We start from the raw sequence: 15473 nt of genomic DNA on the forward strand, positions 1-15473 counted from the left end.
CCAGTGACAAATATTCTAATTAGCTCTGCCCCTGGAGCAAAGCTTCTTATACTACCTCTGTTAAGGTGAATGGTGGTCAGTTTTAGGTGAATGAACTGACTGAGTCAGTTTTACTCTTAGTGAGTCATTTTGTTGATCAGATTACTTTCGTCTTTGGGTTCATGTAAGAATTATATTTATTTAAGTCTTTCAACATGTGTATGGAAAATAAAAAGAAATTTAAGCTTTGTGCAAAAACAGTTTTGAGATCCATGCATGTGAAGAAGTCTTCATGAAGTTCATTAAAAGTGGAGCTGGTGTTGTGCGGCACATTTTGCTGCTATTTGTGATGTCAGTTTTCTATATTGGAGTGTCATTTTGAGTCCTGGTTGTTCTGTTTCTGATCCAAGTCCTTGCTGATGTGCTTGGAAAGGCAGCAGATAGCCCAAGAATGTGAGAGACCAGAGTGGAATTTCTGACTCCTGTCTTGAGTTTGGACCCTACCTATCTGTAATGGGCATCTGGGGAGTGAACTGGCCAGGGATTAGCTCTGTCTCTCTCTTCTCCTTTTCTGTTTCTCTGACTTACAAGTAAGTAACTAAATCTTTTAAAAAGTTCATGAAAAATCAATATTATGAAAAACTGCTTAGATTTGAGGTCTTCTTTTGTTATCAGTTTAATTCTGTTCTTCCCACAGACATTTTGTGTGTATATATGTATCAGTGTTTTATTATGGAAGTTTTATAGTATTCAGTGAGATTGAAAGAATTTTACTGTGAACACCAGTGAAATCTCCACCTAGAATTTACGTATTAATGTTTTGCTAGAGTTGAGTAGTACATATCTAATCCATTTGTCTATTCTTCTATCAACTGATATTTTGATATATTTCAAACTCAAATTTCCAAACTCAGTTCTCTTGCCCTGAAATATTTCCAGTATTTACCTACAATTTTTTTCTTTTGAGGTTAAATTTATATATCATAATACTCACAGATCTTGTGTACATTTGATGAGTTTTTCTGCCCAGTTCTTCTGCTGCCTCTCCCGCCCCACAACGTATGTTCACAGTGGGTTCCAGATCTGTGCCGTCCATCCTTTTCAGGAATATATTCATATGTGTTCTCTCTGTAGAAGATGATGAACACATATCAGTTGTTAATGTTATATAAAGTACATAGTTAAGTAAGACATCTTTTATTTCCTTTTCTTCATATCTGAATTTATTTCAGTGCAGTGACCATTTTATTTATAAAACCTAGATCAAAATTTGAAAGTTATTTCATGAGGACTGAGGAAATATTTAAAATATTTTTAAGGGATGGTTGGAGTTACTATAATAAGCTGTTGAAAGTCTCAGAATCCAGTCCCTTCAGTAACTCTTCTAGAAATTTATCATATTTTTGAAGTTTCGGTCATTATTTGATCAACTATTTCTTGAGTGTGTCTTAGTTTCAACCAGTATGCTAGACTGTTGCATTGCAGTAAGCAGAATGAATTGTCTGTAAAACTTCAAGACTAGGGGGAACCTTTATTTTGCCAAGCAATATTTGGATATTTATAAGATGATTTTTGATCTATACAAACTTATTAACTTAAAAATTAGCCTGCTGCTCCTGGCACAGTAGCCTAGTTACTGAAGTCTTTGCCTTGCTTGTCCTGGAATCCTATATAGGCACAGGTTCATGTCCTGACAGCCCTTCTTCCCATCCAGCTCCCTGCCTGTGGCCTGGGAGCTGGATGGGAAGTAAACTAAATGGAGGCGTAATTACATGGAGAAAAATAACTGGCAAAGAGGAACTAGGAGTACATGTGGGAGTAGTGTGCGTGGTGTAATATCAGGCAAGGGAGTGAATCCTTTGTTTATGGTAGGGGAAAATAAAAACTACATTTAACTACATTTCTGAAAAGACAAATGGTTAAATTATGATACAATGCATGAGAATTCCTTTTTCCCCTAAAGATTTATTTTATTTGTTTGATAATGGGAGAGGCAGAGAGAGATCTTCCATCTGCTGATTCACTCCCTAAATGACCACTAGCAGCTGGGGCTGGACCAGATCAGAGCTAGGCGTCAGGAGCTCCTTTCCAGTTCTCCCATGTGGATGCATGGACCCCAACTACTTGAACCATCCTCTGCTGCTTTCCCAGGCACATTTTCAGGGAACTGCACTGGAAGTTGAGCAGCTGGGACTTGAACCAGCACCCACATGGAATGCTGACACCATATAGCTTAAGTTACTACACCACAGCGCCAGCCCTAAGGGTTCTTTAATATTATTAGAGTTTGTGCAGATGGATGTTTATGCATGAGAAAATGCTTTGTACCTGCACACATATACCCAGTTAAAACAGTGGAATATAAAACAGTTTGTATCATATGGTGCCAAATATAAAAGAAAAGTGTATGTAACTATACATAAAATTTATACATTGAGAGAATACCCAGTTGTAAAATTGATTATTTATGGGTAGTCTATATTTTGTCAATGCAACTTCTCTTTTCCTATTACTTCATAATAAACACATACTATTTTTGCAGAGAAGTGAAAAGCCTTCCCAAACAGGGCATTCTCCACTGGCAGATTCCCTCCTGAGTCCTGTGTGCTCTGGTGCATCGTGACTGTCTTTAGGTGGACATTGTTGTAAGATGGCGGGGTCTGATTTTCATATTCACCTTGCTTTACAGGTTTGGTGTTTATGTTCCTCTCTGCTGTTTCCACCAAGATAGCAGAGCTCATCTTCTTCTCACAGACTATAACTATGTGGTTCAGCAGCAGGCGGTTGAGGAAAGTGCCTCACCTGTGGGTGGCTTACCCAAATCCAAAGACTTCCTCTTCTTACTGCTGGAGTCCCTGAAGGAGCAGTTTAATAATGCCACGCCCATCCCCACTCACAGCTGTCCCCTCTCTCCAGACCTCATTCGCAATGAGGTGGAATGTCTGAAAGCCGATTTCAATCACAGAATCAAGGAAGTTCTCTTCAATTCTCTCTTCAGTGCCTACTACGTTGCATTTCTTCCCTTGTGTTTTGTGAAGGTAAGTGGTTATCTGTCCTGCTTTTATGTGCTTCCTGGATTTGTGTGTTCTTTAAGTCAACTGGCTATTTCTTGTTTAATCCCCCTTTTCTCTGTCTCCCCTTTGGCAGCCTGGATGGTGGAGTTCGGCTGCATCTGGAGTGCACTAATACCGCTCCTGGTTGGCGGATAGGTATTTCCATAAATGTGATGCACCCCGTGGTGGTCCCTTCTTTTTTCCATTCCTTCCTTCTTTGTTTCTGTTTTTAGTTTCTGGGGAGAGCAAATGTTGTACTTACTTAGATTCAGTATGTAGTGGCTTCAGAGAACCAAAGTGGTAATCAAATTCAGCCTACTGCGTGCTTGATCTTCACATGGTTATCAGAAATTTCTTTGAATCTAATCTTCATCTAAACTTCAGCTTAACTTCAGTAGAAAGAAAATGGTCTGGATGTCACCTGGGCCCAAAGCCATTTGGGATATTTTAGTGCACTTCTATCACCCATTCAGAAGCTCTTCTGCAGCTGGAGTGGTCCTTCAGAAGCACTCAGTTCTCCTAGGAAGGAAACACTTAAAATATAATTGCCTCTCCCTCCCAGCCCTAACTCCTACAGACAGAAAGTCAGGTTGCAGGATTTTGGAGGACTCTGCTCTTGAACTTTCTGCACGGACAGCAGGACAACCAGTGCATGTGTGACTCAGTGTGACCTTGACCTGCAGGGCGTGTGTGCACGCACCCATCCCTGAGGTTGCCAGTGCATGGATCATTTCTCTCTTACCATCTCTTCCAGAGCACCCAATACTATGACATGCGCTGGTCATGTGAGCACCTCATTATGGTGTGGATCAATGCTTTCGTCATGCTCACCACCCAGCTGCTGCCTTCCAAATACTGTGACTTGCTGCATAAATCAGCTGCTCACCTGGGCAAGTGGCAGAAGCTCAAGCATGGGTCCTACAGTAATGCTCCACAGCACATGTAAGTAGGGAGAAGGTAAGACCATGTGACACTTTACATGTTGCTGGCCACGTGTGTTTGCTCTGTATGTCATTCTTGCTCTTGGCTTTGAACATTTTTAGTTTTGGGGCTACATGGATGCTTGTCATCACACTGAACTGATCACAGGGTGCATTAACTCATACCTTTTACCATCTTCAGCCTTTCCTTAAATGCATCCTAATTTTCAGCTGCCCAGTCATTCTTGAGTTTGTAATGTCGCCCAAGCTATATTCTTAGAGTTCTTTTCCAGTCTTAACCCTTTGCCCAAAATAATTCTTTTTAGAGTTAAGATTCATTTTCTCATTTTCTTTGCCACAGCCAAGTAGAAGCTAGCTATTCATCTCACACTTAGATAGCTGCAGTTTGCTTCTCTTCTTTCTAATACATGCAGGTTTGTTGTAGCAGTTCTTTTGCCTGTACTTTTTACTATTTTTTCCTACACTCTATCCTGAATTTTCCCCTGCTTTTCATGTGTTAAAATGAAAACTGTCCCTGACTCTGTGTTCTCTTTAAATATTCCTCATTGTGTCCCCTGGCCACCCATTTGTCTGCATGCTCCCTGACCCAAAATGGCTCATTTTGGAACCCTTCTGAGCCCATCATCAGACCTTTTTATCTGATTTGGACCATCTGCATCTTCTTTCCCTTTATAATTTGAGCATTTCACAAATCTCATCCCCTGGAATTTTTTCCTAATGAACTGGGACAGATTGAGGTGGCCCTCCCTTCTCTACCCCTCACCCTTCGGAATTCTCCCTTCAATTATCTACCTTGATGTCTGATACAGATTAGCACAGGCCTTCAAGCCCAGGAACTGAAAGAGATTGGGCCAGGCTGAAAAGAAACCCGACTGTGGGCAAAGGACAGATTTCAATAAAAATTGAAAATACAATACACAGTACTAGTACTGTGCATCTTCAGGCTCCTGGTGGCGCATGGCCATAAGGTGTATCATCACTTTAATGCTGGTAAGTGGGAGCAAGGCCGGCGGAACATGTTATCAACTGGGAAAGCCTCAGGGTGCTAGATTGTTTTTTTTTTTTAAACATATCTAAACTGCTATCCCAGTTCTTGTCCTGGAAAACTAACCCTTGCAAAATCAAGAAGAGTTGAATTAACTAAATTAAAAAAAAAAAAAAAAAAGAAAAACCTAACCCAAAGACTCCCATCATTACATTGTTGCTAGAAAGAATGAAGATGCTTTTTTCTTTGTCTTCCTTTCCCTAGAGAAACCTCTATAAAAACAAACCAGGAAAGCTGAGAATGTCAGTATGTCATACCTTGGTTTGTCTTTGTGCCCAACAATGTAGCTTCTCATAGCTGTGAAGTATTTGCATTATGTGATAGGTAAACTGATTTTCTAGCTCTTGGGGTTATCACTCTGCAGTAAATGTCATGCTAGTTTAACAGCATATTAGCTTTCTCAGTGCTCATATTGCCATCAGCTCTCTTGTTTTTTCCCTCTGGCATTTCTACCAGTGGACTGTTCTGTGGGCTAGTGATGGCTGTCCACCTGCTCACACTGTTCTGCCTCATGTACCTTACCTACGCCAGTGTGTCTTATTCTCCTGAGCCTCTTCAGTCCTGTGACAGAATTGACTGTGTAATTTTGTAACGTGTGTACTGTGTAGCAGTGAATTAAGCAACAAGTTATAACTCCCTCCAGTTTGGCTGTGGATGGAATTACAATGTTTTCACAGTTCAGACAGATTAATCCATTTTTAATCCCTTCCAAAGGAATATAGTTGGCTTTGCCAGACACTGTCTTACCTGTAATTGCTAGTGCCCTAACATTGCGTTTGTTTTTCCCTTAGTTGGTCAAAAAACACAATATGGCCTCAAGGAGTGTTGGTGCGACACAGCAGATGTTTATACAGAGCCATGGGACCTTACAATGTGGCAGTGCCTTCTGATGTTTCCCATGCCCGGTTTTATGTAAGTACTTGTTTACTTTTAAAACAAAGAAGATCACAGTCTTTTTTTTTTTTTAATTTTAAAGGCCCACTTGTTTGATGGACAAAGTGACAATGAGAGGGAGAAACTGAGAGAGATCTTCCTTCATTTGGTTTATGTCTGAAATGCACACAGCAGCCAAATCTGGACCAGGCAAAAGCCAGGAGCCAATTACTCTATTCTGGTCTCTCCCGGGGTGACAAGGTTCCAAGTACTTGAACCATGACCTACTTCCTTCCCAGGAGCATTAGCAGGAAGCTGGATCAGAAGCAAAATAATCTGTTTCAAACTTGTAATAGCCCTTGTCCTTTGAAGAGGTTTTCTGAAGGACAGGTTGAAAGTTGTATGACTGTTATTCCTGTGTCAGTACCCGGGCTGATTTTTGTTCCGTTGAAATTTGTTGAATTTAGTATTACTTGAAACAGTAGATAATCATCTCAGACTTTTTCATTAATTTTTAATCATTTGGTTTAATGGTAATCTTAAGGGATATCTAATACAGTAGTAATGTGGTTTGGGGCTTTTTTTTTTTGTATTTGTGATATGGATTGTCTCCTTTAGTTAACAGCCTTTTTTAAAAGTCAGCTGCCATGATTGGCAACGTAACTTTTGCTTTTTTTTTTTATTTGAAGGAGAAAAAACAAACAAAAAAAGGAATAAGCAATAGATAGATAGCTACTAAATCCAACTTCTGTCCTGTTTGAACGTATGCCGTGGATTATATTACATTTGATCTTTCGTTTGCCAGAACCGGTGGCTCCAAGGGACAGAAGTGTGTTTTTACTTGTAAAGAGCCAGTTCACTAAATGACAGGATAGGAGGCGTGCGGAGAACAGTTTTCCGTGTAGTACCCTGCCCTTGAAGGGAGATCATCTTTAAGAAATTCTTGGAGGGTTTTTTTATTTGTTTGTTTGTCTTTGAGATTCTAGTGTGAGACTATGATTCTACATGTGTTTGTAAACTAGGTACCTGCTGGGAACTTGGAGCGGGGGCATGGTCCTTGTCAATAACATGATGGGGAAGGCTGAGTTTTCCAGGTCTTCAGTGACTTTTTCTTAGTCTGTACAAGCCAAAGATTTTTTAAGAATTTTCTACTGGAAAAGCGTTTGCTTGCTAGCATTGAACACTGAAGAGTCAGGTGGAATCCATTGAAAAATATTAAGTAAATTAATGCAAAAAGATCAAAGAGTACTTCTCAGAAATCCTTGGCCAACAACATGTAACTCACTTGGCACACAATTTTTTTTTTAAAGATTTATTTTTATTTTTTTTATTGGAAAGGCAGATATACAGAGAGGAGAGACAGAGAGGAAGATCTTCCGTCCGATGATTCACTCCCCAAGTGAGCGCAACGGCCGATGCCATGCCGGCCGATCCAAAGCCAGGAGCCTCTTCCGGGTCTCCCACACTGGTGCAGGTTCCCAAAGCTTTGGGCTGTCCTCGACTGCTTTCCCGGGCCACAGGCAGGGAGCTGGATGGGAAGTGGGGCTGCCAGGATAGAACCGGCGTCCATATGGGATCCCAGGCGTGCAAGGTGAGGACCTTAACCACTTGCGCCACCGCGCCGGGCCCGGCACACAATTTTATATAATTTTTTTTTTTAAAGATTTAATTATTTATTGGAAAGTCAGATATACAGAGAGGAGGAGAGACAGAGGGGAAGATCTTCTGTCTGATGATTCATCCCCCAAGTGAGTGTAATGGCCAATGCTATGCCAATCTGAAGCCAGGATCCAGAAACTTCTTCCGGGTATCCTGCACGTGTGCAGGGTCCCAAAGCTTTGGGCCATCCTCGACTGCTTTCCCAGGCCACAAGCAGGGAGCTGGGTGGGAAGTGGAGCTGCCGGGATTAGAACTGGTGCCCATATGGGGTCCCGGTGCGTTCAAGGTGAGGACTTTAGCTGCTAGGCCACGCCGCCGGGCCCAATTTTATATAATCTTTTAAAATGTTTGCTTATTTGAAAGGTAGAGGGAGTGAATTGTTTTCCATCTGCTGTTTCACTCCCTGAACTTTGGCCCACAACAGCCAAGTTTCAGCCAGGCGAGGCCAGGATTTGTGAACTCATTCTGAGTACTTGAGCCATTACTTGCTGCCTCCGAAAGTGCTCATTAACAGAAAACTGGGTGAGAATTGGAGCCAGTCCCAGAGTCAGACACTCTGGTTGGGAAGCGAGGTCCCCAAGCAGCATCTTACACTGCTGCTCCAAGCACCTGCCCCAGTCCACTCTGGATGATTTGGGACCTCTGTCCCATGCATATGAATGAAGGAATCTGGAAGATTCCAGTGATTTTTATATTTGTAAACGATTCTCAAGCACACTAAGATTTGAAGCATTCATTTAAAATGTGTTAGATTTTTGAAACCTGACCTCACCTTACCACTTCCTCTGTAGCTTACTGGCACAGATAATTCTAGGCTTAGCATGGAATCCTTTTGGAGCATTAATTCTGGACCAGTTTTATCCATGACATTACTGAATCTCATGTAATATAACCCAAGTCAAGGATTTGATTTGAGGGATTGCAAGCCTCTTTTTGTCAAATTCTCATTTTTCCTTCTTCTCTCCTTGTCCTGTCATTGTACATCCTATTTTTAATATCTATAATAAATAAATAAGCAAGTAGAATTACTCGGTGTACAAGATTTTAGTCAGTGACTGGTATGGGTAGAGTTTAAGGAAAAGTTGAAAAACTATTGATATGTAACTTGGCCTCTTTCTCCAAACTTACCTACTGTTGATGTTTTTATTTTAGATCAGCCCACAAGCTAAGGATAGTTTTTGCATTTTTAAATGGCCCTTGTTTAACTTACTACATAAATACCCATAGTATCAACTTTTACCTCTTGAGTTGCACAACTTATTTCCCATTTAGTGCTTTATCAAGTCTCTATTTAGAGAAGTATACGTTTAGTCATTTTAAATAAAAAGATATTTCAAAATATAAGAAAAATGTCTACAGGTAGTGTCCTGGAAATACTATCTCTTCAGGCCTCAGAAACATTGAAATTAAATTTATTCCATTATTTCTGGAGCAAAGGGAAAAAAGTTTGGTTCTATATGTTAATAGTTGATAAACTGATCTGTTTATTAGTGCATATCACATAATAAGAAATTGTGAAAAAAAGCTGAATAACTGTAACCTTTACTCTGGTGAAATAACATCTTGCCTCTTCCTTACAGTTTCTCTTTCATCGTCCGTTAAGGCTGTTAAATCTGCTTATCCTGATTGAGGGCAGTGTCGTCTTCTACCAGCTGTATTCCTTGCTGCGGTCGGAGAAGTGGAACCACACGCTTTCCATGGCTCTCATCCTCTTCTGCAACTACTATGTTTTATTTAAGCTCCTCCGGGACAGGATAGTGTTAGGCAGAGCGTACTCCTACCCACTCAACAATTATGAACTGAAGGCAAACTAAGCTGCCTCTCAACAATGAGGGAGAACTCAGATAAAAATATTTTCATACGTTCTATTTTTTTCTTGCAATTTTTATAAATATTTAAGATATTTTATATTTTGTATACTATTATGTTTTGAAAGTTGGGAAGGGTAAAGGATATCAGATGTATCCATAAACAAGGTGATGTGATCTTTCATGTGTTAGTATATCTGACTTATACACATATGAGATGAATGCCTCTCCAGTAAAGAGATTGATTTGTTTGTCTGGCTCTGGAATAATTCATTTATCTATGAACACACCTCGTGTATCATTTGACATGGTCCCGTTGGTGGGTTTGCTTTTTGTTTTTTTTTTTTCAGTCCTTTTCATGATTCTGTTTAGTCTGGCCAGCCAGTAATTATGGTGGGAGACAGTGGGTTTCCTGCTGGTTCCTCTCCACTCTCCAGTCAGCCCGCTAATGGTGTTGGAACACACAGAGGAAAGAGAGAGTCACAGTCCTGCAGTGGTTCTGTTTTCTGAGATGCTTGCCTACCCCCCTGGCGTTTAAAGGCACTCTGCATGCGCTGCAGCTCTGAGGCTCAGGGCTTTGGTGTCACATACCATACTCTCACTTTTCTTGTTTCCAGAGAGTGTCCTTTCATTCTGGGTAGTTTGAAATAAAAGGCAGAGAGTCTCTAGAGTGACCACACTCAGGAAGGAAGTGGTGTGTGCCTGGGCCAGTGGGAGATGTGTGTGCCACGTGGGTTAGCAGACGAATAGGTTGAAAATACCAAGAAATTTGAAGAACAAGTGAGTCCTTGGCCAAACCAGGCAGCCAAGCAGCAGCCTACCCACTGTGCCATTACTTCTGGAATTATGAGGGAACATGAAATACCAAAAGTTCCTGTTTTCTCGTCAGAGTATATGATAACATGTTTTCCAGAACCTTCATGTTTGTGAGCATTGATTTTTTTTTAAGTATCACTTCCCATATTCTTGGAAAGTGATATATTGCTCCACTGTAATCTCCATTTGCAGATAAGAAAAGTCAAGGTAAAGGAGGCTGGATGTCTTGCTCCTCTTCACCAAGATCTTTAACGATCTTATTCACTAATCTCGCCATATCAAGAACTACTCATCAGTGATCTACTCTGAATTTTGGGAAAAGAATGGTGCCAAGCAATAGATTTATTCTTTTTATGATAGTGATGAATTATAAGGGAAAACAAAAATCAGAAATGTAGCACCTAAATGGTATTGTGAGTAAACAAACATTATACTTTGGGGATCACCTTTGAAGTAACAAACAGCCCATTTTAATTCATAGATGGGAAAATGAACAAGAGTCAGTGAAGAAAAAAAAATCTACAAAAAAGAAAAAAGAAAAAGAAACAGGGAAGGCTACCTATTTGACAACACAGTGGTCTTGCTGATGGAGGTTTGGTATTATGATACAAGGAGAATTAAGACAATACCAAGCCCATTCGATTTTTTTTTTTTTTTGGATAATACTAGTATGTTTTCCATATTGTTACCTTCATGTTAAAAAGGGGGGTATTAAGGGAGAAGGCCCACCCAATTTCCCACCCTCCCCAAGTCCCGGGTGTAGGGCATGCTCTGAGGTTCTTCCTCGAGTGGTTTTGATATTGCAACAGTTATGAATCGCTGTCAATCTTGCCACTCCAAGCACTATGAGGTCTTTGAAAAATCCACTGATTCACATAGTCCATCATAGCTGAGATGGTTGGTTGACCTGTTCTGTCTTCTCTCTTTTCTTCGTTAGGGTTCTGAGTCCAGCATTTAGATTAGGAAGATCTCCAAAGAAACTTCTTGTATGTGCTAACAAGTACAGGGCCAGGCACCGTCCATCGCTCCAATCAGCTGGTGGTTGTAATTGCTGGGTTGGTTCTGTTTTCACTCCCGACTTCCACTGGAACCAATGGGTGTTGCGGTCCAGCCTGGTTCTGCCCCGCACATATTTGGCCCTCACCTAAACCAGTGGGAGCTGCAGCCTAGTTGGAGCGACCCACAATAACCCCCACCAGGACCGCCCCTACCCTGGTTTGCCAGTAAGTGTAGCAGTAATCCAGTCTGTCCCACACCCCATTCCACCCCAGCCACTGTTTAGTTTTATGTCCTCCCGTGGAAGTGGTAACCCAAGAGGGATGAGCCCACTATTACCCTCCCAGGCCTCTCCCACTCCCAGATTCCAGTTACTGCTGCCCAACTAAACCTTGCCCACTTTAATTCTGTTTGCACCAGTAGGAATAATCAGCCCAGCTCGGCTTTTCCCTGATCTAGTCCACATGAGGCACGCAGGTGTGGTAGCTCTGCCTAGTCTGGTCTGCCCCCATCCCAGCCCATGCTCTCCTGCGGAAGTAGCTATCCTGCAAAGGAACCCTCCCTTATTCCCCTGCTGGCTCTGCCTACTTCCTTTCTTGTTCTCAGGCTGGTTGGACGCTGCGGTCCCCTCTGGTACAGGCAACCTCACCTCGGCATTCCATATTGTGCACTAGTCTTTGTTGCGACCGAACCTGGGTCAACCCACACTGGTGCCTGGATTTGCCAGTGGATGACGTGGACAGATTCAGCCTGGTCTTGCCCCCACGTCTGCCAAGTGTATGCCAGTGGGTAGCTTTCCATGGCCTTTTCTGGGCTGTTTCCTATCATGTTTCTTGTGCTGACCTGTCGGGTCTGTGTCCTGCCAGAGGAGTTGCCCAGGCTCCTCCATCAGAACCTCTCCCAATGCCAGGTTACACGCTTACCAGTGGGTCCATGAGCCAACCATACTCAGTCCACCTCCTGTCATAGCAGGAACTGTGGCTTTTCCTGACTGGCCTTCCACCCAATCTGGTTCTTGCTGTTGGATGTTCCGGCCCAGCCATGGTTTGTCCATACCTACGTATGGCTCACACATGGCTCAGTAGGGGTTTGAGACCTTGCCTAGTCTATCACACATCTGCCCTGGTCCTCCAGAACACCAGGGGGAGTCGGGGTCCAGCCCGGTTCGGTGCATCCAATCCCAGTCCACACTTGTGCCAAGGGAGACTACAACTGTATCCAGATCAGAACGCAGCCCCCCTTCCAGGCCATGCACCTCTTTGTGGGAACCTCAGCCCAGCTAGGGTTGTCCCCTTTGCTCCCCAACCGAGTCTGTTCCCAGCCATAGATCACTCGCATGCCAGTGGTTGCTCTGACTCAGCTTGGCACAGCTCCTCACCTGTCCCGACCTCTGCCTTAGACACTGTGGCTTCGTGTCCCTGGCTCCTGCAGACCAGTAGGTACAAGAGCCTAGCCTGGCATGACCTTTGCTCCCTCCTGGTTTCTAGTTTTACTTGTGGGCTAAGGTTTGCTCATTCGTACCAGATCTGCTCTGTTCCCTACCAGTTGACACATTAGCCAGCCGTTGGAGCTACTTTTGCAGGACAAGCCCCAAGCCCAGGCTTCTGCATGGACTGGTATTTGGTGCCCAGCATTATTAGTGATTACAACTTTTACAAGGAAAGAGTTACTGCCTGTTTGATGTCCGAGAATCACAATGGGTTCAACCTGGAGCTAATTAAGCAGCGAATCAAAGAACCAAATCCCCAGAGCTCCCCAGCCGGGCGGCCAGCAGGCGGAGCCTGGCACCAATGGCGGACTGGCCGCCCGGGGAGGACGGCTCACCATGTGCCCATGGCGGCCGTCCGGAATCCAGGCATGAGACGCCCCGTCCTGAGACCCGCCAGCCGCCGGGAGGCTGCTGGAGGTTTAAAATTCCCAGGCCCAAGGTCGCGCCCCTCCCAAATCCCCTTCACCGCCCAATGAGGGCGGTGGCTGGGTGCCGGACCTGCCGGGTCCCAGAGGCCTCCCCCCTCGGTCTACTCACCCCAAAGGAAGCAGCCTCTGGAACCCAGCAGGCCCGGGGAGGACGGCTCACCATGTGCCCGTGGCGGCCGTCCGGAATCCAGGCATGAGACGCCCCGTCCTGAGACCCCAAGCCCATTCGATTTTACAATTAGGAAGAAATTGGTAATAGCCAAATTTAAATGAAAGTGAAAGAGCTGAGTAAGGAGATTAAGTCAATTGTTTTGGGAAATTTGGCTTCAAAGGAATGAGAAATTCATTTATTGGTAGAGAGGGTGCCATTGCAAAGTAGAAAAAAATCAATTAAAAAGAGTTTTAGTGATTTAAGGTAGAACTAACTAAGTAGGAATAGAGAGATTGAAAAGGTAAAGAGAGATCGATACCCAGAAGCAGAAACAGAGGGCCATTTAAAACATAGGAAGAGACCAGACGGACATGAGAGAAAGGGAAGACGGGTAGTGGAGGAGGAGGCAACTGAGGAAAGATGAGGTTGGAGCTACTCCATCAATTCTAGAATAAATTTCAACTTATACTACTAGAGCATTTGAGGAGCAAAAGGAAATGGCAATGCTGATGTCCAAGGGGCAGGGATATGAGGTCAAGGAAGTAAAGAGCACTGTAGAATTTCTAGGTTAAACAAGAATAGCAAATTCTTACAACAGGCATTATTAAATTTGTGAGAGATTCAGAAATACTTTGTTTCCAGAATTTCAAAGCTCAGTGACAGTTCTGATAATCTAAGAAAGCAAGGCTTTGTTGGCTTTATGATTTATCTTGGAAGAAACTTTGGATATAAAAATATAAACAAATTAGATACTATTATTTAGATTAGAGACCTTAGAACATATTTTTTATACAACATTGGAATGAAGATATAAGGGAAAATGATGAATCACTATTTCTTAAATTCCCCAAGAACTGATTAAACAATGAAATCATCAGTACTGTGAATCCATGAATAACAATTTTGCTCACTTTGTATTTTCTCCACTAAACAGACCAAAAGACAGAGAAATTATTTATTTTCATTATATTATGAGTTCCCTTTGTTCAAATACTTATCTTTGAATCAAATCAGTGCTTCATAAATGTTTGCTAATTAATTTTACATGTAAATAGATTTGGGGAAGATTAAGACACCCTCAATAAAACATATGATAGATTTACTTGAATTATTAGCACATTTATTTCATGGTTTTTCATATGCAATCCATAACATTAAATTCTTTTATTTCTACTTTCAGTGAGATTTAGTACCTGCAATTCATTGTATATTCTTAGAAATAATGCTGGTCATATAAAATAAATGAGATTCCTATCTGAATAAGGTTTTTATCATGTAGTGATATACTTGAGGCAGGTTACTTTATTACGAAAACAGGTTTATTTTGATACATAGTTCTGGAGACACAAATTCGAGAGGCCACATCTGTTGATGGTTTTTCAGCTGGCAGACCTAAAATGACACAGGGCATCCCAAGGCAAGACAGGAGTGTGTTTGTGTGTGTGTGTGTGTGTGTGGCATAGGGAGTGATGTCTCTCTCCTTTGGCTCTGCATATGAAGTCACTAGGATCTAATCACAAGGGCTTTTCCTTGATAATCTTATTTAATCCCAGTTACTTCCCAAGTTCCCATCACTAAAGGCATAGTGCAAGTACTTTCAAGTAACTTACCAAGACATTGCAATGTCCCCCTAGAGTTTATTGAGAGATTTTGGTATGTAGAAAAGTGCTCGTTTCTACTTAGCCCATGCATTCTCCTCTTTACCAATGATCTCTTCATTCAAGCTGTAAATTTGACATAATTTAGACTTTTATAAAAAATGACACACATTTTTTTGTAGTTTTTCCATAAGATTCAGAAATTGAATTGTTCTCTTTAGAATTTTGAAATTTTCCATAATTCTTAATTCTGCAAATAGATAATGTTTTGCAACTCAATTTTTTTTTCTATAAAAGAACAGTAAGCACTCTAATGATCTCTGTTTGGTGTTTGTATTTCTATTTGTGCAGACCTAAAATGGTCTTATTTTCTACCATGAGACCCTGAATATTGTGGATTATTTCTATATTATCTTTCACATATATCCCCTTCAGTTCTGGTTTTGTACAAACAACGAGAATTACTAAAAAGCAGCAAGGCGCCTGAACCATCTTAGGACACTTAAATACTTTGATTAATTCCTGAGACCTTGGCGTTATCTCCACCAAGCCTATTTAGGTTCATTCACCTCTGTTTTCCATCTAAAGGAGACCTTGGTCCTTGGGACTTCAGACAGGACAAGCCCCAAGGTCCCAG

The 15473-nt window shown here is 41.9% G+C and overlaps 1 protein-coding gene across 2 annotated transcripts in view; it reads left to right on the forward strand.

Moving 5' to 3' along the window:
- Positions 1 to 9679, forward strand: part of LOC121155202 (transmembrane protein 39A) — a 29281-nt gene extending 19602 nt beyond the window's left edge. For both annotated transcript variants that reach the window (XM_040978375.1, XM_040978374.1), the window contains exons 6-9: positions 2669 to 3017; positions 3787 to 3974; positions 5810 to 5930; positions 9131 to 9679. In XM_040978375.1, coding sequence (XP_040834309.1) covers positions 2669 to 3017; positions 3787 to 3974; positions 5810 to 5930; positions 9131 to 9364 — 892 coding nt within the window. In that variant the 3' untranslated portion in view covers positions 9365 to 9679. The remainder of the gene's footprint in view (positions 1 to 2668; positions 3018 to 3786; positions 3975 to 5809; positions 5931 to 9130) is intronic.
- Positions 9680 to 15473: the final 5794 nt, after the last annotated feature.

Source organism: Ochotona curzoniae, unplaced genomic scaffold, assembly GCF_017591425.1.
Source record: "Ochotona curzoniae isolate NIBS_2020 unplaced genomic scaffold, NIBS_Ocur_1.0 contig_2874, whole genome shotgun sequence".
Lineage (NCBI taxonomy): Eukaryota > Metazoa > Chordata > Mammalia > Lagomorpha > Ochotonidae > Ochotona > Ochotona curzoniae.